This window comes from Carcharodon carcharias, chromosome 33, assembly GCF_017639515.1.
Source record: "Carcharodon carcharias isolate sCarCar2 chromosome 33, sCarCar2.pri, whole genome shotgun sequence".
Lineage (NCBI taxonomy): Eukaryota > Metazoa > Chordata > Chondrichthyes > Lamniformes > Lamnidae > Carcharodon > Carcharodon carcharias.
The window spans coordinates 10,373,079-10,399,788 of NC_054499.1; the positions used below are offsets into that span (position 1 = coordinate 10,373,079).

Sequence of the window (26,710 nt, forward strand, 5' to 3'; positions counted from 1 at the left end):
GGAGGGTTTATGAGTTTGGAGCTGTGCCAACTGCGAGACCCTCGCTTCCTGCCTAGGGGAAGGGTAGGGCAGGGGGTAAGTACTGACTGCAGAGGGCAAAGGCAACCTGCATTTATATAGCACCATGGACTTTGTGAAACACCCCAGAGGTGCATCAAAGGAGTGTTATCGCACAGAACCTGACCCCGAATCGCAATAAGGGGTTATTAGGGCAGGCAGTCCAAAACTTGGACACAAAGGTAGGTCTTAAGATCTGTCTTAAAGGAGAAGAGAGAGAGAGAGAGAGAGAGAGAGAGGCAGGAAGGTTTAGAGAGGGAATTCTGGAATTCAGGCCTGAAGGAATGGCCACCAATGGTGGAGGGATTAAAATTGGGCTTTCTCAAGCAGCCGGAAGGTGGAGGTGGTGGTCCAGTGGTATGGTCACTGGACTGGTACTCCAGAGAGAACCTGAAGACCCCAGGTTCAAATCCTACAAGGGCACATGGTGAAATTTGAATTCAATAAAAATCTAGAATGAAAAGCTTAATGATGACTGTGAAAACACTGCCAATTGTGGTGAAAACCCAGCTGGGTTCACTAGTGACCCTTTAAAACCTGCTGTCCTACACGTGATTCCAGACCCCATATGCAATGTGGTTGACACTTGAACAGGGGCAATTAGGGATGGGCAATAAATGCTGGCCTAGCCAGTGAAAAGCAAGTATATAAAAAAAAAAAATTGAAGGATCTTGGAGGCTTGTGGGGATGTTGGAGGGGGAGGGTTGAGGCTATGGGGGGGAGATTTGAAGTTGAGGATTCTAAAGTCAAAGCTCAATTGGACTGGGAGCCAAGCACAGGGGTGATGGCTGATTGGTGCAAGTTAGGACACAGGCCGAGGAGTTTTAGGTGAGCACTTGCAGAAGATGGGAGAGCATTGGAATAGTCAAGTAAAATGGGAAATGGAGGTTGGTGCATTTATTTAGCTCCCAGTATCCTCCCCCTCTTTACACTCCAAACCTGATACCTAATGGATGTGGCTTCAGGAAGGAAGCGATCTAACCTGGGACCTCCTGTTTCTGTGCATCCTGGTGAAGCCTACACCACAGTACCACAGTATCAGAACAGACGACTAGGTTGGTGAGGGACAAAGGAACAGGAACAGTGTGCTTCCCTGCTCCTCCACCTCCTCAACAACACTGGGAGACAGAAAATCGACACAGCAGTGAAGGCACGGTCATCTTTCATTGGTGAACAAATTTGGTCTCATAAGCTTCATGCTTGCTGGTCTTTTGTTTAACCTGAGTTTTAGGCATTTTTGTAACTTAAGCTATAGCCCTTTGTGCGGCTTAAGCTCTGGGCCTTGAGCCTGAGACCTGGGCCTTGGCGCAGCCTGAACTCAGCACCTTGCAGCCTGAGTTTTGGGACTTTGTTGAGCCTCAGTTCTGGGCGTTTGTTGAGCCTTGAGTTCTGGGCCTTGGTGTGGCCTGAGCTCTGGGCCTTGCAGTCTGAGTTCTGAGCCTTGGTGGAGCCTGAACTCTGGGCCTTGAGCCTCAGATTTTGGCTTTTGTCGAGCCTGAGCTCTGGATCTTGGTGCAGCCTGAGTTCCGAGCCTCCATTGAGCCTGAATTCTAGGCCTTTGTCGTTCCTGAGCTCTGAGCCTCGATGCAGCCTGAATTCTGGGCCTTTGTCAGTCCTGAGCTCTGAGCCTTGGAGCAGCCCGAGATCTGGGTATGAGTTGTAGTCTTAGACCCTTTCCTGAAATGCCCAGATAATAGTTAAGGTATCTTCCTGATCAATTATCGACTGCAGGAGGAACACAATATTAAAAGGAGAGACAGATCAACCCACTAAACAGGAGCAAGAAACAAGGAAACTTAGTGCCAGTGCCAAATTTATTTCAATTACATTGAGAATTTTCTCCCCCCTTTGGCTACCGGCCCTTCTCTTCCCCCACAACCCCCACACCCCAGGGCCAAAATAGGGGGTAGCCTCCATGGTGACCAGCTGTGTTCCCCTAGCTCTGAGGGTCAGCGTGCAGAGTGATGATCAGAGTGATGACTGGAGCGGCATGTCAGGTTGAGAATTGCGTGGGGTCCTCTTCCTTCCCAAGGTGACAGCATCGTCCTCCCCTCCACTCCTCAGAAGTCTGCCCCCTCGGGTGGGTGTAAAAGATCCCACGGCCACCATTTCGAAGGAGAGCGGGTTGGGGTTTGGGGAGGGGGGGGCCAATATTTATGCTACAATCAACATCGCACAAACGGATGTTCTGGGCCATTTATCATGTTGCTGTTTGTGGGATCTTGCTGTGCGCAATGTGGCTGCCGTGTTTCGTACATTACAACAGTGGCCACGCTTCAGAAAAAAAAAAGGTAATTCCTTGGTTGCGAATAGCCAGGGGACATCCTGAGGTTATAAAAGGCGCTATATCAATGCAAGTATTTCCTGTTGCTTCCCAATGTGATCAGGCCTTCCCTTTTCAAGCTCTGTCCTTCGACCACAGAGGGCCGGCATAACCCAGCTCAATCGGAGTGTGGATTCTCCCTGGACTCTCAGAAGCTGGGACCCTGGTGCTGACCTGTGTTCCTGCTCCGATTATCGATGAACCATGGCGTACTCCGTCTTCACCCATTCACGTGGGGGGCGGTCCAGCTCAGGCAGGCTGATTTCAGCGTAAGCTGCCTCCTCACTCTGTTGCTGGTGGAGACCTGAAGTAGGGTCTTGCACCATTGAATACACCACTCCTGATGAGTCCTGAACAAGGGAAAAGATAATATAAATACAGCAGCTCTGTGGACAGAAATACACTGTGGTGATCGATTGTTTTGTGCTCGATTATGTGAGACTGTTTACTACTGGTGCTCACTGTGCTCGGTTGGTTAAGTCAGGGTATGGACTCAGAGAAAATCAAACAAACTGTAGAAAGAGCTGGAAGCTTGAGCTAGAAGCATGGAGCAGACATTTCAAAGCACTGTTAATAAAACCTGTTACACATAGAAACTACTGCCATCTCTGCATAAATCTGAGATATAATCTCAGGCACCAGTTAGTATACAGATGTCTCCCTGAGAGAGCAAAGACTGAGAAACACCAATCCGTGCGCAGTTGTCTCCTTGAGAGAGTGGGAACTGAGTGACAGATATCTCCCTGAGAGAGAGAGAGACTGAGGGACCCCAGACAGTGTACAGATATCTCCCTCAGAGAGAGAGGGGACTGAGGGACCCCAGAAAGTGTACAGATATCTCCCTGAGAGAGAGAGAAACTGAGAGACCCCAGTCAGTGTACAGATATCTCCCTGAGATAGAGGGGACTGAGAGACACCAGTCAGTGTACAGATGTCTCCCTGAGAGAGAGAGAAACTGAGAGACCCCAGTCAGTGTACAGATATCTCCCTGAGAGAGAGAGGGGACTGAGAGACACCAGTCAGTGTACAGATATCTCCCTGAGAGAGAGGGGACTGAGAGACACCAGTCAGTGTACAGATATCTCCCTGAGAGAGAGAGGGACTGAGAGACACCAGTCAGTGTACAGATATCTCCCTGAGAGAGAGGGGACTGAGAGACACCAGTCAGTGTACAGATATCTCCCTAAGAGAGAGAGAAACTGAGAGACCCCAGTCAGTGTACAGATATCTCCCTGAGAGAGAGAGGGGACTGAGAGACACCAGTCAGTGTACAGATATCTCCCTAAGAGAGAGGGGACTGTGAGACCCCATTCAGTGTACAGATATCTCCCTGAGAGAGAGAGGGACTGAGAGACACCAGTCAGTGTACAGATATCTCTTTGAATGAGAGAGAGAAACTGAGAGACCCCAGTCAGTGTACAGATATCTCCCTGAGAGAGAGAGGACTGAGAGACACCAGTCAGTGTACAGATGTCTCCCTGAGAGAGAGAGAAACTGAGAGACCCCAGTCGGTGTACAGATATCTCCCTGAGAGAGAGAGGGGACTGAGAGACACCAGTCAGTGTACAGATATCTCCCTGAGAGAGAGGGGACTGAGAGACACCAGTCAGTGTACAGATATCTCCCTAAGAGAGAGGGGACTGTGAGACCCCATTCAGTGTACAGATATCTCCCTGAGAGAGAGGGGACTGAGATACAGCAGTCAGTGTACAGATATCTCCCTGAGAGAGAGAGAAACTGAGAGACCCCAGTCAGTGTACAGATATCTCCCTGAGAGAGAGAGAAACTGAGAGACCCCAGTCAGTGTACAGATATCTCCCTGAGAGAGAGAGGGACTGAGAGACACCAGTCAGTGTACAGATATCTCTTTGAATGAGAGAGAGAAACTGAGAGACCCCAGTCAGTGTGCAGAAATCTCCCTGAGAGAGAGGGGACTGAGAGACACCAGTCAGTGTACAGATATCTCCCTGAGAGAGAGGGGACTGAGAGACACCAGTCAGTGTACAGATATCTCCCTAAGAGAGAGGGGACTGTAAGACACCAGTCAGTGTACAGATATCTCCCTAAGAGAGAGGGGACTGTGAGACCCCATTCAGTGTACAGATATCTCCCTGAGAGAGAGAGGGACTGAGAGACACCAGTCAGTGTACAGATATCTCTTTGAATGAGAGAGAGAAACTGAGAGACACCAGTCAGTGTACAGATATCTCCCTGAGAGAGAGGGGACTGAGAGACACCAGTCAGTGTACAGATATCTCCCTAAGAGAGAGGGGACTGAGAGACACCAGTCAGTGTACAGATATCTCCCTAAGAGAGAGGGGACTGTGAGACACCAGTCAGTGTACAGATATCTCCCTAAGAGAGAGGGGACTGTGAGACCCCATTCAGTGTACAGATATCTCCCTGAGAGAGAGAGGGACTGAGAGACACCAGTCAGTGTACAGATATCTCTTTGAATGAGAGAGAGAAACTGAGAGACCCCAGTCAGTGTACAGATATCTCCCTGAGAGAGAGAGAAACTGAGAGACCCCAGTCAGTGTACAGATATCTCCCTGAGAGAGAGAGGGGACTGAGAGACACCAGTCAGTGTACAGATATCTCCCTGAGAGAGAGGGGACTGAGAGACACCAGTCAGTGTACAGATATCTCCCTGAGAGAGAGGGGACTGAGAGACAGCAGTCAGTGTACAGATATCTCCCTGAGAGAGAGAGAAACTGAGAGACCCCAGTCAGTGTACAGATATCTCCCTTAGAGAGAGAGGGACTGAGAGACACCAGTCAGTGTACAGATATCTCTTTGAATGAGAGAGAGAAACTGAGAGACACCAGTCAGTGTACAGATATATCCCTGAGAGAGAGAGGGGACTGAGAGACACCAGTCAGTGTACAGATATCTCCCTGAGAGAGAGGGGGACTGAGAGAGACCAGTCAGTGTATAGATATCTCCCTGAGAGAGAGAGAGACTGAGGGACCCCAGACAGTGTACAGATATCTCCCTGAGAGAGAGGACGGGGGACTGAGATACACCAGTCAGTGTACAGATATCTCCCTGAGAGAGAGAGGGGCAGAGAGACACCAGTCAGTGTCCAGATATCTCCCTGAAAGAGAGGACTGGGAGACACCAGTCAGTGTACAGATATCTCCCTGAGAGAGAGAGGGACTGAGAGACACCAGTCAGTGTACAGATATCTCCCTGAGAGAGAGGGGGGACTGAGAGACACCAGTCAGTGTCCAGATATCTCCCTAAGAGAGAGGGGACTGTGAGACCCCATTCAGTGTACAGATATCTCCCTGAGAGAGAGGACGGGGGACTGAGAGACACCAGTCAGTGTACAGATATCTCCCTGAGAGAGAGAGGGGCAGAGAGACACTAGTCAGTGTCCAGATATCTCCCTGAAAGAGAGGACTGGGAGACACCAGTCAGTGTACAGATATCTCCCTGAGAGAGAGAGGGACTGAGAGACACCAGTCAGTGTACAGATATCTCCCTGAGAGAGAGGGGGGACTGAGAGACACCAGTCAGTGTCCAGATATCTCCCTAAGAGAGAGGGGACTGAGAGACACCAGGCAGTGTCCAGATATCTCCCTAAGAGAGAGGGGACTGTGAGACCCCATTCAGTGTACAGATATCTCCCTGAGAGAGAGAGGGACTGAGAGACACCAGTCAGTGTACAGATATCTCCCTGAGAGAGAGAGGGACTGAGAGACACCAGTCAGTGTACAGATATCTCCCTGAGAGAGAGGGGGGACTGAGAGACACCAGTCAGTGTCCAGATATCTCCCTAAGAGAGAGGGGACTGTGAGACCCCATTCAGTGTACAGATATCTCCCTGAGAGAGAGAGGGACTGAGAGACACCAGTCAGTGTACAGATATCTCCCTGAGAGAGAGGGGGGACTGAGAGACACCAGTCAGTGTCCAGATATCTCCCTGAGAGAGAGGGGACTGAGAGACACCAGTCAGTGTACAGATATCTCCCTGAGAGAGAGAGGGACTGAGAGGCACCAGTCAGTGTACAGTTATCTCCCTGAGAGAGAGAGGGACTGAGAGGCACCAGTCAGTGTACAGATATCTCCCTGAGATAGGGGACTGAGAGACACCAGTCAGTGTACAGTTATCTCCCTGAGAGAGAGAGGGGACTGAGAGACACCAGTCAGTGTACAGATATCTCCCTGAGAGAGAGAGGGGACTGAGAGACACCAGTCAGTGTACAGTTATCTCCCTGAGAGAGAGAGGGACTGAGAGTCACCAGTCAGTGTACAGATATCTCCCTGAGAGAGGGGACTGAGAGACACCAGTCAGTGTACAGATATCTCCCTGAGAGAGAGAGGGGACTGAGAGACCCCAGTCAGTGTACAGATATCTCCCTTAGAGAGAGAGGGACTGAGAGACACCAGTCAGTGTACAGATATCTCTTTGAATGAGAGAGAGAAACTGAGAGACACCAGTCAGTGTACAGATATATCCCGGAGAGAGAGAGGGGACTGAGAGACACCAGTCAGTGTACAGATATCTCCCTGAGAGAGAGGGGGACTGAGAGAGACCAGTCAGTGTATAGATATCTCCCTGAGAGAGAGAGAGACTGAGGGACCCCAGACAGTGTACAGATATCTCCCTGAGAGAGAGGACGGGGGACTGAGATACACCAGTCAGTGTACAGATATCTCCCTGAGAGAGAGAGGGGCAGAGAGACACCAGTCAGTGTCCAGATATCTCCCTGAGAGAGAGGACTGGGAGACACCAGTCAGTGTACAGATATCTCCCTGAGAGAGAGAGGGACTGAGAGACACCAGTCAGTGTACAGATATCTCCCTGAGAGAGAGGGGGGACTGAGAGACACCAGTCAGTGTCCAGATATCTCCCTAAGAGAGAGGGGACTGTGAGTCCCCATTCAGTGTACAGATATCTCCCTGAGAGAGAGAGGGACTGAGAGACACCAGTCAGTGTACAGATATCTCCCTGAGAGAGAGGGGGGACTGAGAGACACCAGTCAGTGTCCAGATATCTCCCTGAGAGAGAGGGGACTGAGAGACACCAGTCAGTGTACAGATATCTCCCTGAGAGAGAGAGGGGACTGAGAGACACCAGTCAGTGTACAGTTATCTCCCTGAGAGAGAGAGGGACTGAGAGGCACCAGTCAGTGTACAGATATCTCCCTGAGAGAGGGGACTGAGAGACACCAGTCAGTGTGCAGTTATCTCCCTGAGAGAGAGAGGGGACTGAGAGACACCAGTCAGTGTACAGATATCTCCCTGAGAGAGAGAGGGGACTGAGAGACACCAGTCAGTGTACAGTTATCTCCCTGAGAGAGAGAGGGACTGAGAGGCACCAGTCAGTGTACAGATATCTCCCTGAGAGAGGGGACTGAGAGACACCAGTCAGTGTACAGATATCTCCCTGAGAGAGAGAGGGGACTGAGAGAGACCAGTCAGTGTACAGATATCTCTGAGATGAAGAGATACCCACCGTTGTGTGCTGGATTCACAGATGAGCAGTTCTCTGCTTTGGTTCTAGTCACAGGGCTGTGTGTGCCCGACGGTGAGCAACTTGAACTACACCCCCCCTTTCCGGATTTTGCTAACCTGCAGTTGCAACTGCAGTAACTCAGCCCAGTGAAGCTTGGAGATTGTAAGGAAGGGCTCTGGCACCAGCAGGGGCCGGGGCTGTGGTACCTCTCGAGCCCCAATCTCGCCCATCACTGAACTGGTTCGCAGCCTGAGTGATGGTGGGTAGCGTCAGGACCAGCCCAGGCTTCGAGGCACCGACTCACTAGGTGAAGACGGGGCTTCCCCGCGCACCTCACTGTTGTTCAGGGGTGGGGGGGTGGGGGGGGGGGTGGCGAGCCGAGGCTATTCAACTGCAGCGTGCCTCACAGCTGAGCCTCCTCGGGCCTTCCCATCCTCCCTCAGTCTCCTCCCTCGCCTCGGCGACAGGCCTCTTCCCATTGCTGAGCTGCGGGGCACAGCTTGAATCGCACATCTAGAGAATAATCAGGTCTGGCAGCAGGAGGCCACTCAGCCCATCATGCTTGTGTCGGCCCTTTGACAGAGCTATCCAGCTCGCGCCCCGATCGTTTCCCCGCTGTCGTGCGATTATTTCTTCCTACTCCAGCATTAATCCAATGCCCGCCTTCTGGAAGTTCCTGTTGAATCTGCTCCCACCGCCCTTTCAGGCAGCGCCTTCCAGATCCCAACAACTCTCCCCTGAAAAGTAACTGTTCCTCATGCCCACCTCCTCCTCCGGCTCTTTGGCCATTTCTCTTCAACCCGTGTCCCTCTGGTCACCAGTCGCTCCTGGAAACAGTTTGGCCTCATTTACTCTGTAAAAGCCCCTCATGATTCCGAGCCCCTCGATTCAATCTCCCCCTTTAACATCCTCCACTCCAAGGAGAGTGGCTTCTCCAGTCCCTCCAGGCGACTGGAGTCCCTCAGCTCCTCCTGCTCTGTGGGGCTCAGTGCCCGTGTTGACTAGATATTTTCCAGGGTGGGGGAGGAGGAGGTGGGGGCATTGGGGAGGAGGTGGGGGAGGCGGGGGGAGGAGGCTGGGGTACACCCACCTGATCATCGGATACAGGATACCACCGGTTCCGGATGACTTGTCCGGGCGCCTTGTCCCGAGCTTGACCTGCCGGGAAAGATTACGGACGTGAGGCCGGGGCGTTGAACGCACGCAGCCCAGGAGGAGCCGCCACCCGTGCAGGCTCCAGAGACCCGAATGCGCACAGCAAGATCCCAGCAGCAGGAAAGCTGGTTGTGGCCTGCGTTATTGTTTCATTGTGGATGAGAGAATGGGTAAATGTTGCCCCAGAACAACAGCGGGGTGGTGGGGGGTGGGGGGAGGGGAGAACTCCCAAACGCCCTGCTTCTAAAATTCCCCGCGGGGTGTCTTACATCCACGCGAGAGGCCTGGTTTGAAGTCCCAGCTGAGAGACAGCTCCTCTGGCAGTGCAGCACTCCCTCGCCGGTTGCCTTACATTTTATGCTGAAGTCGCTGGAGACTTGAACTTATCACCTTTAGCAATAAATAGCTGTGAGGCCTGAAGTGCTTTGTGTTTTTAATCAAGGAGCCTGGAGAAACTCTCAATCCTTTTAACGTTGCAGATGGTTTGGGTGTCGAGAGAGGTTCCATTCTGATTATTCACAGAGGCAACCCTCGCCATTTTAACCCTCCCTCTGGTTGAAGGCTGGCGAGAGGGCAGTTAAATCGAGCGCTGGGGTGGGGGGGAGGGCACTAACTCAAATCCCCTCTCCCTCTTCCACACCCCCCCCACCGCCGCCACACCCCTCCTTCTCCTCCACCCTCCCCCTTTCCTGCCCATCCCCCCCACCACTGCTCTGTCACATCTCTTCCTTACGTCAACCATGGCTCAGTGGGTAAAACCCTCTTTCGATCACCGAGATTCAGGATTCAAATCCCACTCCGAGTCCGGAGCACACAGAGCGAGGCTGACTCTCCCAGTGCGGTACAGGGGGAGTGCGGCACTGTCAGAGGTGCCGTTGTCCAAATGAGCCATTAAACCGAGGCCCCCACCTGCCTGCTCAGGTGGATGTAAAAGATCCCGTGACACTATCTTGACAAAGAACACCCGGGGGTTATCCTCGGCCTATATCCCCCCCAACCCCCCTCCCACCGGACCAACATAATAAAGAGAAACGATTACGAGGTCATTACCATTTTGCTGATGGTGGGATCTTGCTGTGTAAAAATTGGCTACCACATTTCCTACATAACAACAGTGTTGACACTTCACAAAGTACGTAACATGCTGTAAAATAGTTTGGGATGTTCAGTGGTCATGAAAAGCGCTGCAAAAACGCAAGTCTCTCACTTTTCACACACACGCAAACACACACTCACACCCACACAGCCATACGAACATACAAACATCCAAACTAGGAGCAGAAGTCGGCTATTTGGCCGCTCGAGCCTGCTCTGCCATTCAGTAAGAACATCTTCTCCACAACAGACACCAAGCTAACTGGTCTTTAGTTCCCTTCTTGAATAGAGGGGTTATATTCGCTACCTTCCAGCCTGATGGAATCTTTCCAGAACCCAGTGAATTTTGGAAAATTAGCACCAGCACATCGACTACATCATTAGCCCCAGAACAACAGTGGGGTGGGGGGGTGGAGGGGAGAACTCCCAAATGCCCTGCAAGCAACACAGCCATCTGGACTCTCGCTCTTTGCTGCAGAGAACAGTGTCAATCCCCCCTCGCTATCCTGTCCCCTACAACCACTACATTCCTTTTTACTCCCACCCCCCCCACCACTTGAATGGCCTCCTGTGCCTCTCTTGACCCGCTCGCCACCTCTCTTGCCCTATCCCTCTCACTGCCTTGCTCGCTCCTTCCCGCTCCTTCCCTACCTCTCGACTCCACTCGCCAGAACCCTCCCTGTGACAGGGAAGCGGCGAGAGAGAGAGAGGGTGAGCGGAGGGAGTGACGGTGTTGGGACAGATGACAAGCTCAGCGAGAGTGTGTTTAAAATACACAGACCGAGCATGCGTAGATGCAGCATGTTTCTTAGCGCAGTGACCATGCTAAAAGGAAAATGGAGGCAGCACAATTCAGGTAAACTCCGTAACTGACAAACTTGCTAAGTTGAAAATGCGCTATTAGAGTTCCTGGAGATTTCCTCAATTCTAATTTGACTCTATCCCAACTCCCTGGATGTAAACCAGCCTCTGTCAGTTACCTCCAGGCATGCTGTCTATTTAAAAGTGGTGGGTTCTGGGTGCTGCTGGCCTAATCAGAGGGGGCCAATCAGGCAGACCTCTCCCAAAGATCCACCGGGAGAGACCGTCCTTGCCCGTGGCCTTACCTTTTGGTCAAGGGGTCTCTGGCTTCTTTGGCCCCCCTGATTTGCCACAGGCAAACTTCCCTGGAGGTGGGACTCCTTCAGGGAGATGTCCCAAAGCAACTCCTGCACCCCCCACCCTTTATTTTTCCACATGCCCTCCCCCCCACCTCCCAGCCTGCCACCAGTTTCAGGGTCCCCATTACCCAATGCACCAGGTATGGTGAGCATTGGCAAAGCTTGACCCAGTACCGTTCTTCACTCACCACCTGACACTGCATAACGTGCATGGCACGTACAAGGGCTGGGAAGCCAGTCGCTCTGGGTATGAGAATGACTAAGCGGTCTCTTCTGCTTCAGTTGCTTGGGTTGGGACCGTCAGGAGTGTTGTCGATGATTCTGGTCCCTTTGTAGAATGCGTCAACGCTAGCTCAGTGCCTCAATGTGAAGACGGGAAGATCTCAGCAGACAGTGGGGGGGGGGGGGGGGTGGGGAAGCAGGCAGCCTGGACCTTCATACCGCGCACAAACTGGAGCGAGAACAGGATCCGGCTCCCCAGGTCGAATAGCTCTTCCGGAACTCGACCCTGAAGGCTTTGCCGATGAAAGGTGCCCGGCTGGGATGGCGGTGGGGCGAACGAAAGGGGCAGAAAAGGTAGAGCGGAGAGGGTGACATTGAAATGTTCATCGGGTCACTAGCTCTTGTTGACTGGTGAGCGATCCTCGACCAACTCAAAGACAAAAACAGGATGTGGAGGAGGAGGTGCAATAAAAGCAGCTTTCTGTCCCAATTTAGCTAGTGCGGGTCACAGTTCAGTCAGGGTGTCCGAGTTGATGTGGCAACATGCACTTTTACATGCGTGCTGTGGTCTGGAGCTATGGATAGCAATGGTGGAGGCTCCTGCAGTTCTGTCGAAGGGTCATGAGGACTCGAAACGTCAACTCTTTTCTTCTCCGCCGATGCTGCCAGACCTGCTGAGTTTTTCCAGGTAATTCTGTTTTTGTTTTGGATTTCCAGCATCCGCAGTTTTTTTGTTTTTATCACCTTCCCTTGGTCATCAAGCCCTGGGGTGGGACTCGAACCCAGACCTTCAGGCTCGGGAGGCAGGTACACTGAGCCACGAGATCGCCATAGTTACGCATGAAAAATTGCGAAATGAAGATTAAGGGTGTGAAAGTTATCTCTCTCTCTCTCTCTCTCTCCCACTCGTTCTATCTAGCCATCCATCTAGGGTTACCCCGATCTCATTCAGTAACACTTTTGCCCCTGAGACCAGAAGGTCTGTGTTTCGAGTCCTGCATCGCGGAATTAGCGACAAAATTCGAGGCTGACACCACCCCAGTGCAGGACTGAGGGGGTGCTGCACAGTCAGAGGTGTTGTCAGCTCTCTGAGAGTGGGGCAAGTGCTATGGTCTAAAGCAGGTACTGGACAGAGAGGCCGGGTCAGCGCATGATGTATGATAACTGTGTTGATTAGTAGATAAATCAAAGAAGAAAGACCCATCTTTCTAAAGCACCGTTCATGACTTGAGGACATCCCAATGCATATTTTACACTGAAAACATGAACTTACAATAATCTGACAACTTCCAGCTCTTAGTAACCAGGAAGCGACCAGTTAACAAGAATGGAGAAGAAATTGGTTCACCAGTAACAGTGTTGAGTGCACATGCACGTGAGCAGCAGACAATATTTCAGACCCTGAGTTATTGAACTGCCTATCACCTTGGCCTCAAAAGCATACTGAGAGGGAATTGGCACACCAAAACTATTCCCTCCGTTGCCCATTGGCACTGGAACTGGCAGGGCCCACTCATTTAATCTCTCCCCCCCACCTCCCCACCACAGCCCATGCCAACTCTCGCATATCATCGACTCCACCCAACAATTTACTATCCTGCAGTGCCCCATGTGCTTTAATATAGCATGCAATCTTCTGTTCCACAATTGTCTGTCCTTGGAGTGTTTGATGGGGACAGTGTAGAGGGAGCTTTACTCTGTATCTAACCCCGTGCTGTACCTGTCCTGGGAGTGTTTGATGGGGACAGTGTAGAGGGAGATTTACTCTGTATCTAACCCCGTGCTGTACCTGTCCTGGGAGTGTTTGATGGGGACAGTGTAGAGGAAGCTTTACTCTGTATCTAACCCCGTGCTGTACCTGTCCTGGGAGTGTTTGATGGGGACAGTGTAGAGGGTGCTTTACTCTGTATCTAACCCCGTGCTGTACCTGTCCTGGGAGTGTTTGATGGGGACAGTGTAGAGGGAGCTTTACTCTGTATCTAACCCTGTGCTGTACCTGTCCTGGGAGTGTTTGATGGGGACAGTGTAGAGGGAGATTTACTCTGTATCTAATCCGATGATATACATTTTTTTTTATTAATTCATGGAATGTGGGCATCATTGGCCAGGCCAGCATATATTGCCCATCCCTAATTGGGATGGGTAATAAGTGAACTTGAAAAGGTGGTGGAGAGCTGCCTTCTTCAACCACTATAGTCCATGTGGTGTAGGTACACCCACCGTGCTGTTAGAGTGGGAGTTCCATGATTTTGATCCAGCCACAGTGAAGGAACATCGACATATTTCCTAGTCAGGATGGTGAGTTACTTGGAGGGGAACTTCCAGGTGGTGGTGTTCCCATGTATCTGTTGCCCTTGTCCTTCTAGGTGGTTGAGATCGTGGGTTTGGAAGGTGTTGTCTAAGGAGCCTGGGTGAATTCCTGTAATGCATCTTGTAGATTGTACACATTGCTGCTACTGTGAGTCAGTGGTGGAGGGAGTGAATGTTTTTGGATGGGGTGCCAATTAAGTGGGCTGCTTTGTCCTGGGTGATGCCTTAAGTGTTGTGAGAGCCACACTCATCCAGGCAAGTGGGGAGTATTCCATCACACTCCTGATTTGTGCCTTGTAGATGGTGGACAGGCTTTGGGGAGTCAGGAGGTGAGTTGCTCTCCACAGAATTACCAATCTCTGACCTGCTCTTCTAGACACAGTGCTTATATGGCTCGTCCAATTCAATTTCTGGTCAATGGTAACGTCCAGGATGTTGATAGTGGGGGATTCAGCAATGTTGATATCATTGAATGCCAAGGGTTGATAGTTACATTCTCTCTTGTTAGAGATGTTCATTGCCTGACACTTGTGTGGCACGAATGTTACTTGCCACTTGTCATTCCAAGCCTGGATATTGTCCTGGCCTTGCTGCATTTGGACAGGGACTGATTCAATATCTGGAGTCGTGAATCGTGCCGAACATTCTGCAATTATCAGCCACCATCCCCACTTCTGACCTTATGATGGAAGGAAGGTCATTGATGAAGCAGCTGAAGATGGTTGGGCCGATGACACTACCTTGAGGAACTCCAGCAGTGATGTCCTGGAACAGGAATGATCGACCTCCAACAACCACAACCATCTTCCTTTGTGCTGGGTATGACTCCAACCAGCCGAGAGTTTCCCCTGATTCCCATTGACTCAGTATTGCTAGGGCTCCTTGATGCCACACTCGGTCAAATGTGGCCTTGATGTCAAGGGTGGTATCTTTCACTTCACCTCTTGAGCTTAGCTTTGTTGTCCACATTTGGACCTGCCCTGGGAGTGTTTGATGGGGACAGTGTAGAGGGTGCTTTACTCTGTATCTAACCCCGTGCTGTACCTGTCCTGGGAGTGTTTGATGGAGACAGTGTAGAGGGAGCTTTACTCTGTATCTAATGCCTTGCTGTACCTGTCCTGGGAGTGTTTGATGGGGACAATGTGTTTTACTCCCTCTTTAACCCATCTTGGTATTGACCTGGCAGACTCTGGGTGCTTGACTTGAGAGTGTGATTTACTCCCAGCATCTCTGTCTGGGACCTTTAAGGAACACAGAAAATTTTTTAAAGAAAAACCGATGTGAAATAATCTCAATGTAAGAAGAAAAGTGAGCTGTGATTTACCTTTGTTATTTTTCCTCACCAGGATGTAGATCAAAAACGCACATAGAAAGACTAACAGGAGGGCGGAAACTGCGGCCAAGGGCATAAGCCAGTCCAGAGAAGATGGGTTCACCATCCCTGAAAGAGGAATCATGTTATCTTCACTTTGTCCAATTGGTTGTTGGACCCAGTCACTTCCAGGCAGAGATGGTAAACACTAATCACAGGCCCCATCACAGGGGATTGTCAGAAGGTAATACAGACCCACCTGGACATCCATGGGCCTTGGGAATGAAGGTGAGGAGATAGAGACTCACTTGGAATTCCTGGAAGTGTCTGCTTTGTCCAGGTTGGCGCTATACCCTCCCCTACCCCTTCTCCCCTCCAGTCTCAATTCCATGCTCATAGTGGTTTCCAGAGGCTCATTTTTGTTTTCTATCTAGTTTAAGTCCAGACTGGCTTACCGCCCCTTTCCTTCGCCCAACCACCCTGAATATTTGACCCCTCCTCTGCTGACCATGCCCTGCACCCCGCTTCCAACCACCCCCCCGCTCCCCCTGCCAACCCCCTGGTGACAGCCAAGCACTCAGGTTAGTGATTGGGGGTCAGGGGTTAACTTTGCTTCCTCTCGCTTCAGGGGCACTAAGGACGATGTCTAAGGCAGCTACCAGCATTCTACTGACAGAGAGCTGGCAAGGATGGGATAGGCTGAATGGCCTCCTTCTGTAATGTAGCCAATTGCTGATTCTGCATGAGACCCACTCAACTAAACCATGGCAACCGGACAAAGGGACCTAGGATAAAAACCAGAGCTGGTGTCTCACAAAACTTGGCCAAGCTGAGAGGTTGTTTGGCCATTTTAGCTCCTGCAACAAAAGGATCCCCAACGTTGAGTCTAACTGTCTCTTAAGTAGCTCTTAGGTTTTTCCTTCATTGTCCTAGCAAGTATTCCCTTCCAACAATGGACCAAGGCCTGTGGGATACCAACCCTGGGCTCAACCTACTTCTAGTTTGACCCCACCGTGACCCTTTGTCCGAACAGGAGTTTGAAGTTCGAAGACACGGCTGAGGGTTTCCTTTATCACGTTGTTCATTGGCTTGTCTGCCTCTTGAAGACCAACTCTCACCAAACCCCCCCACCACCCCACCCCACCATCCTAACCCCCAAAATCCACATTTTCCCGCTCTTTCCTTCAACTTAACCCTGTTAATATGGACCACTTTTCTAAACTAGGTCTTTTAAGCTCATGATAAGCGTAGACGCAGAGAAGATGTTTCCACTTCTGTGGGAAACCCAAACTAGGACCATAAATGTAAGACTCTCGCTAATAAACCCAGCATTGCACTGGAAGGTTCAGAGAAGGTTCACCTGGCTGATTCCTGGGATGAAGAGGATTGTCTTATGCGGAACGGTCGAGTAGGTGGTGCCTGTACTCATTGGAGTTTAGAGGAATGGGAGGTGGTCTTATTGAGGCCTATCAGATTCCGAGGGGCCTTGACAGGGTAGATGCTGAGAGGGTGTTTCCCCTTGTTGTTGGGGGGGGGGGTGGAATCTGGAACTGGGGGGCATGGTTTCAAAATAAGGGCCCCCCCCCATTTAAGACGGAGACGAGGGGGGAATCTCTTGTCTCAGAGGGTCTCTATAGTGGAATTCACTTCCTCAGTGAGCAATGGAGGCTGGGCCATTGAATATCTCCAAGACTGAAGTGAGACAGACCTTTGATCTACAAGGGGGTCAAGGGCGGTTGGTAGTGGGGTGAGGTGGTTGGAGGTCAGCGATGATCTTATTGAATGGGGGGAGCAGGCTTGAGGGGCTGAATGGCCTCCTCCTGCTCCTATTTCTTCCATTCAGCAGGGAATTCAGGAGAACGTTCTTTTCTAGGGAAAAGGTCCCAGCCTGTCCAGTCTTCCCTGATAGGTCTCCCCTCTTGGCATTGATCACATTGTAAATCTCAGATCGATTGTGACCCAGATTATTGACGAGTTATGTGAAGTGGTGCTGGGGCGATGGGGGTGTCGTGGTAATGTTACTGGGCTAGTAACTTAGCAGGCACCAAGCTAATGCTCTGAGAACCTGGGTTCAAATCCCGCCCCCACCACAGTAGCCAGTGGAATTTAAATTCAATTAATAAAACCTAGAATTGAAAGCTAGACTCAGTAATGGTGACCATGAAACTATCAGTGGTTGTTGTAAAATCCCATCTGGTTTCACTAATGCCCCCTTTAGGGAAGGAAATCTGCCCTCCTTACCTGGTCTGGCCTACATGTGACTCCAGGCCCACAGCAATGTGGTTGACTCTTAACCGCCCCTCTGGAATGGCCTAGAAAACCAATACGTTCAAGGGCAATTAGGGATGGGCAATGCTGGCCTTATCAGTGATACCTACACCCCATGAAAGAACAAAAAAGTGAGGAAATTTTACACCTATAAACTCAAAGGAAAGGAATTTATCAGACAATTATTAACTGTACAACTCTAAGTCAGCAATTCACATCCATCTTCACCCAAGAGAATGAAGATGAAGATATTGAACTCGGGGAGAGACTGTGAAGTTCTTGAGCAAATTGATATAGGGAGTGACAAGGTATTGGAGGTGTTGGCAGGCTTAAAAGTGGACAAATCTCCAGGTTTGGATGATTGGTGTCCCAAACTGCTGAGGGAGGCAAGGGAGGAGATCACAGGGGCTCTGACCCAAATTTTTAATTCCTCTCTGGCCATGAGGGAGGTGCCAGAGGACTGGAGAACAGCTAATGTGGTTCCGCTATTTAAGAAGGGTTGTAGAGATAACCCAGGGAACTACAGGCCAGTGAGTCTCACGTCAGTGGTAGGGAAACTATTGGAGAAAGTTCTGAAGGAGAGAATCTATCTCCACTTGGAGAGGCAAGGTTTAATCAGGGATAGTCAGCATGACTTTGTCAGAGGGAGGTCATGCCTAACAAATTTGATTGAATTTTTTGAGGAGATGACCAGGTGTGTAGATGAGGGTAGTGTAGTTGATGTAGTTTATATGGATTCAGCAAAGCCTTTGACAAGGTCCCACATGGGAGACTTATAAAGAAGGCAAATGCACATGGGATACAGGCAAATTTGATAAGGTGGATTCAAAATTGTCTTAGTTGTAGGAGACAGAGGATGTTGACTGAAGAATGCTTTAGTGACTGGAAGCCAGTGTCCAGTGGCGTACCACAGGGATCTGTGCTGGGTCTCCTATTATTTGTCATTTATATAAACAACATAGATGATTATCTGGGGGGGAGCATTAGTAAGTTTGCGGATGATACAAAGATTGGCCGGGTGGTTAACAGTGAGGTTGAGTGTCTTGGGCTATAGGAAGATATAGACGGGATGGTCAAATGGGCAGATAAGTGGCAGATGGAATTTAACCCTGAAAAGTGTGAGGTGATACACTTTGGAAGGAGCAATTTGACAAGGAAGTATTCAATGAATAGCATGTCACTAGGAAGTTCTGAGGAACAAAGGGACCTTGGCATGTGTGTCCATAGTTCTCTGAAGGTGGAGGGGCATGTTAGTGAGGTGGTGAAAAAGGCATATGGGACACTTGCCTTTATCAATCGAGGCATTGATTACAAAAGTAGGGAGGTCATGTTGGAGTTGTATAGAACCTTGGTGAGGCCACAGCTGGAGTACTGTGTGCAGCTCTTGTCGCCACATTATAGGAAGGATGTGATTGCACTGGAGCGGGTGCAGAGGAGATTCACCAGGATGTTGCCTGGGATGAAACATTTAAGTTATGAAGAGAGGTTGGATAGACTTGGGTTGTTTTTGTTGGAGCAGAGAAGACTGAGGGGTGACCTGATCGAGGTGTACAAGATTATGAGGGGCATGGACAGGGTGGATAGGGAGCAGCTGTTCCCCTTAGTTGATGGGTCAGTCACGAGGGGACATAAGTTCAAGGTGAGGGGCAGGAGGTTTAGGGGGGATGTGAGGCAAAACTTTTTTTACCCAGAGGGTGGTGACGGTCTGGAATGTACTTTCTGGGAGGGTGGTGGAGGCGGGTTGACTCACATCCTTTACAAAGTACCTGGATGAGCACATTTAAGGCTATGGGCCAAGTGCTAGTAAATGGGATTAGGTAGGTAGGGCAGGTGTTTCTCATGTGACAGCACAGACTCGATGGGCCAAAGGGCCTCTTCTGCACTGTGTGATCTTGTGATTCTGTGATTCGGTGAATAGGGAAATTATAAGAGACCTTTTTTGCAAATGAAATGAACGATTACAGAGAAGGGCCTACACTCATACGGTACAGTCAACTAGGAGGCGTGATGGGGTGACATGGTGGGTGGAATCTCCATAGATTTCCAGAAACTAAGAAAGGAAAAAACTTGCATTTATATAGCGCCTGTCACAACCTCAGGCTGTCCCAAAGTGCTTTACAGCCAATTAAGCACTTTAAGTGTAGTCACTGCTGCAATTTAGGAAACAGTGCAGCCAATTTACTCACAGCAAGCTCCCACAAACAGCAATGTGATAATGACCAGATCATCTGCTTTTGTGATATTGGTTGAGGGATAAATATTGGCCCAGAACAGTGTGCTGAACTCCTCTTTGAAACAGTGTACTGGGCTCTTTCCCATTCACCTGAGAGGGCAGATGGGGCCTTAGTTTTGTCAGGAAGATATAATAAGGTTATTGGAATTTATTGTAAAATAGAGGTATCTTGTGCCTACAACAAAAGCAAAAAATAGCTGGAAAAACTCAGTAGGTCTGACAGCATCTGTGGAGAGGAACACAGTTAGCGTTTCGAGTCCGTATGACTCTTCATCAAAACTAAGGAGAAATAGAAATGAGGTGAAGTATAAGCTGTTTAAGGGGGTACAAGCGGAAATCCTGTCGGAGAGAAGTGCAGTACTTCTTCAAGGTAGACATTCCTTGAAGAGAAGTGGCAGTCAATTAAACACTAAGATAAGAGCAAAATACTGCAGATGCTGGAAATCTGAAACAAATAGCTGGAAAAACTCAGCAGGTCTGACAGCATCTGAATGTATGAGTGTGTGTGTGTGTGTGTGTGTGTGTGTGTGTGTGTGTGTGTGTGTGGGACTTAATTGGATTAAAGGCAGCTGGTCTGAAGGCTTTGATGTAGTAGAAGGTGAGCTGGGTTTGAAATGTTAAATACGCAAACAAAGGTGTCAAGGGAACACTTGCATTTTTAAATAAACAAGACTAGATTGTTTTCAAAAGAGGGAATGAAATGTGTTACCTAGCTAGGTGCAGTTTAGAAACAGTGTGTTTATTTTTCCCAAAGTTTACTGGTGAAACGTGGTACTATGAGAGGTTTTTATTATCAGAAAGGTAAAGTCCAAAGACATAGTGAAACAATGGGAATTTGCATTCAAAGGGAAAAATGTGTATAAAGGAGCAAAGGGTGTGTGTAAGGGTAGGCATTTTAAGATCTAACAAGTATGGAAAGCCTTCAGCATCTACGCCTCAAAATGCTGTTTACCAAGAACTGAAGTTAAGAAAAATGTCTTTGAATTCGACTGGTTCAGGGTATTATATGTCACCTTGCCTGTGTCTTATAAAATCAGTGTGCCTTTCTGTTGCCTTAACAAAAGTGGAACTGGGAGTTATATTAATTAGTGGATTTATAAGTTATTATAGCAGTAATTTGTAGACATATGGATGTGCTAAAAAGTCATTTTTCTTGTTAATAAATGGTTAATCTACTTTTGTAAAAACCTATAAGATTTGGTAGCCTTATTACTACTGAATTCAAAGCCCCCATCTCAAAACGTACAAATTGCAAAATTATTTGCAATAGTGGTTTCAATTTTCCCTCTGGGATTTGAACAACTCAGCATTTGCCATCACAATTTAATGTACGCATCACTGACAGTGCAGCATTCCCTCAGTACTGCACCACGGTTTCAGCATTGGCTTTAATGCTCAAATCCTGGAGTGGGACTTGAACCCAAAGCTTCACAACTTGGAGGCAAGTCTAGCAGTGTGACCCACAAAGACACATCAGATGCATGTGAGGTGAAAGGTTGAATAATGTTCTTCCCCAGAGAGTGGAGGAAACACTTGTTGGAGGTTGAAGCATTGATATAGGCAGAAACATGGGCAGACGTATTTTTCACACCCATCTGGACGTCCCACCTGTAGTGCAGATGCTGCGGAGTGAGTAGGACAGCTTCCAAACTCTTGTCCCTTCCCCAACAACCCCCTCTGCACCCCTCCCTCCCAACACCTGAAATTGGACATTAGATGGGCAGAAATGACAGCTTGCAAGCTGTCGGAGGAAGTGAAGGAAGAAGTAAACAGATGAGGCAGAAATGGGCAGCCAAGTGGCAGATGCAGTTTAATATAGAAAAATGTGGCATTTGGCAAGAAAGGTAATGATTGAAATATACCTTTAACAATACCTACCCTGTACCCTCATGACAGAACCCTTGCCATTCAGTACCCTGATGGGGAGGGGTTTGAGGGTCACAATGTGACACCTGTAGATAATATTGTCCCTCACAATTGATTGAGTGATCCTTAAGATTGAGGATTTATTTGGGAAATGAGTTGTGATGGTGATTCTCGGGTCAGGACTATCACACTGCGATGACTGAGAAACCTTGGCCTCTACACGGCAGGACACCTCAGTGTTCTGCCCGGTCCAGGTGAATTTGAGCTCTTTTGGGAGTATAGCTGCGGTCCATAAGGCACAGTTCAAGGTGGTGGCTTCCCCTTCTCTTACCGAGAGGGAAGGGGGGATCTTGGAGGCATTGCCTTGCATCTCTCTGTATGCTGGAGGGAAGGGTTACAGGGCTCAGGGAGTGGTCAGTGGATTAACAGAACGGGCGAATATTCAAACAGTGAAGAGGGACACTAAACCTCACATGTAAGATTCTTGAGTTCTTTAGAAGGGAAGAGTTGCTGTGATGGCCACTCATGGTCTTCCTCACCAGTTTGGTTTCAGACTCACTTCTCTTGGATCCAGCGCTGATGATCCCCAATTACCCTTTAGGAGGATGAGCTACCATTGGCTCCACACTCACTGGGTGCAATGCCACTTCCTCCCGTCAGTATCAAGCTGGTATTCAGAGGCTGTACTTCAGCCCTCCTGCCCTTCAATGGGTATTCCCCACGCTGAACCCTTTTGACATGGAAACTGAAATGCTGCCTCTGAGCTCAACCTGCCCGGGCTCAGATACCCCACTGGGTATAAAACCAGCTTCCAGGGACTCTATTCTAGTCTTCACCGTCCCGGACTAGGTCTCAAATCCCTCGCTTCCTGACTCAGGGGCAGGAACGTCACTTGTGAGCCAAATGTACACTCACCATCAAACACTTAAAAAGTGTTCATGCCACTGAAGAGCTGGAAACAATCAGACTAGACTGCCAGTCACGTCAAATCCGCTCCTTTTGCCGATTTCTACCTGACCCATCTCCAAGTTAACCCCCTACCCACCCAAAAGGAAGCCTCTGGCCTATCCTATCGAGCGACTCCAAGATGACCACAAAGGTATCGAACTGTACTCTGTTCCGCCATGAAGGGAATTTTCTGTTTCTCTCCTTCCAGAGGTGGGGCAGTTGGCTGGAAGTGGGTGGGACAGCTCCCTAAATTATCTCCCTCCCCCAACGGCCCCCACCCCCACCAGCTCAACGCCTTGACTCCGACCCCACCCGCAGCGTCTGGAAACAGGCAGTCAGCCGGGTGGAAAGTCTAACACGTCAACTATCAGAAGGAGCCCACGGATAGGCAAGTGTGCAGCACATGGGCAGAAAGGAGGCAGAAGCAGTTTAGCACAGAGAGAAAAAAAAATGTGGTAATCCATTTTGGAAAGTAAAATCAAGAATGGAGATGTACTTTAAAGAGTTCTTACCCCGCACCATTACAACAGACCCATTGCCATACAGTATCCTGACTGGGAGGGGTTTGAGGATCGCAACCTGACACCTATAGGTTCCGTTATTCTTCAGAGTTGATTGGTTGATTCTGAGGACCGAGGATCCACTTGGTAAATGAGCTGTGACAGTGACTCTTGGGTCAGGGCTATCACACTGCGATGATACAGAAACATTGGCCTCTACGTGGCAGGATACCTGAGTACTCTGACTGGTCCAGGTGAAGTTGAGCTCTTCTGGGAGTATATCTGCGGTCCATAAAGTACAGTTCAGAGTGATGACGTTTCCTTCTGTTAACAAGAGAGAAGAGGGGGACTGGGAAACGTTGCTTTCCATCTTTCTGGACGCTGGAGAAAAAGGATACAGGGCTTAGGAACTGGAGTGGAGGTAGTCACAGCCACAGTAAGAGTGAATATTCAAACACCATCGAAGGTTAACTCGCAAGTTGCACACAAATGTCCTGTAGGTGGCTGAGTGTTGATCTGATAGAGGTCTTTAAGAAAGGTTTTTGTTAGGTCAGACATAGTTTCCACTTGTAGTGGATACCAGAGGTCAGGGTCACACACTTAGGATAATGGCTAATGAGTCAAATTGGGAATTCAGGAGCACCTTCTCTACCCAGGGAGTGGTGAGAATGTGGATCTCGCTCCCACAGGGAGTGCTTGAGATGATTAGTATAGATACACTTAAGGGGAAGCTAAAAAGATGAGGGAGAAAGGAATAGAAGGATATAGTGAGATGGAGTTGGATGGCAAGGGGACTGTATTGGGGCACAAACCATAGCATGGACCAGTTGGGCTGAATGGCCTGATTCCATGTTGTAAATACATTGTGAAACTGCACCCTACCCTGTCATTGAGGGCACTTCCTCTTTCCCTATTGTCAGGAGTGGTTCAGGTAGCTGGGGAGTGGGTGGGACAGCTCTCCCTAAACCATCTCCCCCCCCCATTCAAACACCAGCCTCCCCCCTTCCCCAGCACCATCTGAAATCTGGCAGTAGTTGGGTTGTATATGAAGGTTGCAAACTATCAGGAAGCGACCGCCAGTGGGCATAAACTGGCATGGGGCAAAACGGGCAGAGGTGGGGCCAATGCAGTTTAATAGAGAAAAAAATATACCCATACAATTGGAAGGTAATATAAAGGATGGAATTATATCTTAAACAGTACTTACCTTCTACCCGTACAACTGATCCATTTCCATTAAAGCTCATGATTGGGAGAGGTTTGAAAATCTTGACCTGACACCCATAGGTGCCACTATGGTTTCGAGTTGCTTGGGTGATGGTTAAGACTGAGGATTTAGTTGGTAAGTGAGCCGTGATGGAGACTCTTGGATCAGGAATGTCACAACGTGACGAATCAGAATCTTTAGCTACTAAAGGACAGGTCTCCTCAGTATTCCCGAAGTTCCAGATGAAGCTGAGTTCCTTTATGTCTTTGGTTGCTGCCTGTAAGGTGCAGGTCAGACTGATGACCTCTCCTTCCGTGACCCTGAGAGAGGAAGGGACCTGGGAGACATTCTGCATCAGGCCGTGCACTGGGTGAAAGGACACAAGGTTCATTATAAAGCCTGGAGAGGAAGTTATTTAACTAACAACTGGGAATGGTGATCTGGAGATAGGGACTGTTAACAGCCCTTGGGGATATTATTACCACAGACTGGTCAAATACTGAATCATAATTGAAGTGGTAAGCCAATGATACTGCCTTGTGTGATACTGAGATGTGCAGACTCCAGATTATGTCTAATCAGTAACACATAACCCAATCTCACCCAGGACAGGATTTTTTTTGGGGGGCGAGGGGGGTGGTGAGATAGGGGCAACACAGGAATGATACATTGCCCTCAGTGCTCTTAAAGGTCTTTCAAGATTTAAATGCAACCTCTGATCACATTCCAGTGAGCCTCCTTCGGTACAACGATTTGCTCCAACAAGTCTTGAGCCCCCCCCCACTTTAAGATGCTCCTTAAAATCTACCCCTTCTTTTGGTTATCAGCCCTTATCTCCTTATGTGGCTTGGGATCATATTTTGTTTTATAATACTCCTGTGAAGCTCTTGGGCCATTTTATTCTGTTAAAGGCGCTATATAAATATAAGGGCCGGGATTCTCTGGCCCCGCCAAAGCAAGTCAAAGTCCAGTGACCTCGGTGGCACCCCTCAATCCCGCTGGTGGGTGGGACCGGTAGATCCCACCGGCAGTGTTGTTTTTGGGTGAAGGAGAGTTTTGAATAAAGCAGAAGCTGACAGGTTAAAATAACAAATCAAATTTATTTGCATGTCAAGTATATACAGAAGCAAAAGTACCAGGCATGCAAACTGTAGCAAGACTGAATGTTTTAAACAGCTAACTTTAGCATCAGGTGGAAGCACCAATGTGCCAAATAGTTAATTTGACCTTATGGCAGTCCCAACCCAAACCTCACAATGAGAGACTTGAGCTGCTTACAAACTACCCCTTAGCCCCACATCCATTGAATGTCCACATTCAGAGACTTTATTCCTGTTTTCACCAGCCGGGACCTATGGGATAAGATTCAAACCTTTCCCCTTCCAGCTCAGAGACGGAGACATCACCACTGAACCAAAGGCTCACTTGCTTTCATCACAACAATTATTTTAAGAATTGGAGGCAACCAATCTAGACTGCCAGTCAGGTTAAGCCCATTTCCCCTGTAGGTAGCTCTCTGCACCCTCCTCAAAGCAGCCCCTGTCCATCCAAATGAGATCCTTGCTCTATTCTACCAAGCAACTCAGTAATGGCCATAAAGATATCAAGTTGTGTTCTGTCCTGTCATTGAGGGAATGTTCTTTTTCTCTTGTGTGTGTCTCTCACTCTTTTATATTTTGGTCCCCTTTCCTGTTTGTCTCACTCTCTCTGTTTCTCTGTCTGCCTTCTCTATCTTTCTCTTTTTCTTTCTTTTCTCTGACTTTCTCTCACACTCTCTTTCTCTCTCTTCTCTCTTTCTTGCTCTCTCTCCCTTCGCTCTCTTCTCTCTTTCTACTCCGTCTCCCTCATCCTCTGTCTTCCTCTTCTTCCTTTCTCCTTTCTCTCTTCCTCGCTCCTCCCTTTCTGCTTTCCCTCATTTTCTCTCTCTTTAAGCCTCTTTGTCTTTCTTCACTCTATCTCTCTCCTTCCTCTCTACATCATTTTTCACTCTCTCCCTTCTTTCTCTCTCTCTCTCCCTCTTTTCTCTCTCTCTCTCTTTCTCTGACTCTCCCTTCCCTCTCCCCCATCCCTCTCTTTGCCCCCCCCCGCTCTCTCTCTCTCTCTCTTTCTCGCTGCCTTCTCTCTCCTTCTCACTCCCACCAGCTTCTGACCACCACTGGACACTTTTTCTTTTTGTCCAACAGGAAACTGGCGTGAACCCTTCCTGAATCTCTAAATGGTGTTGCAAGCTGGGCAGAGTAAATGGAGGATTTCAAAAAAAGCGTCTTACCAGCACAAAGCAGAGAGATGCAGTGCGTCCAGGCACGGAGAGGAGTGAGGGGTGTCGGAGTCATGATGCGGGGTTGAGTTGTGCCCCTTCCGATTGGGTGCGGCACTTTTATATGGCTGACCACAGTGCCTAACTCACAGCTGTGATGCCATATGTGGACTTCCTTAAAACACTCACCACAAACATCCGGCCCTTAGTGGCAGACAGCTTGGTGTTCTTATAACCCAAGTGCACGAGAAATAGGAGCAGGAGCAGGCTGTGTGGCTGTTCAAGCCTGCTCTGCTGTTTAATAGGATCATGGCTGAGGGATTTGAGTTGCAG

The 26,710-nt window shown here is 49.1% G+C and overlaps 1 protein-coding gene across 1 annotated transcript; it reads right to left on the reverse strand.

Moving 5' to 3' along the window:
- Positions 1–1,853: 1,853 nt before the first annotated feature.
- LOC121272390 lies at positions 1,854–26,476 on the reverse strand. The gene is made up of 6 exons (XM_041179060.1): positions 26,390–26,476; positions 24,121–24,486; positions 22,926–23,294; positions 15,111–15,227; positions 8,935–9,002; positions 1,854–2,730 (listed from the first exon to the last, which is right to left on the reverse strand). The coding sequence occupies exons 1-6, from the start codon at positions 26,451–26,453 to the stop codon at positions 2,572–2,574; spliced, it is 1,143 nt and encodes a 380-aa protein (XP_041034994.1). The 5' UTR covers positions 26,454–26,476; the 3' UTR covers positions 1,854–2,571.
- Between the last annotated feature and the right edge of the window lie 234 nt (positions 26,477–26,710).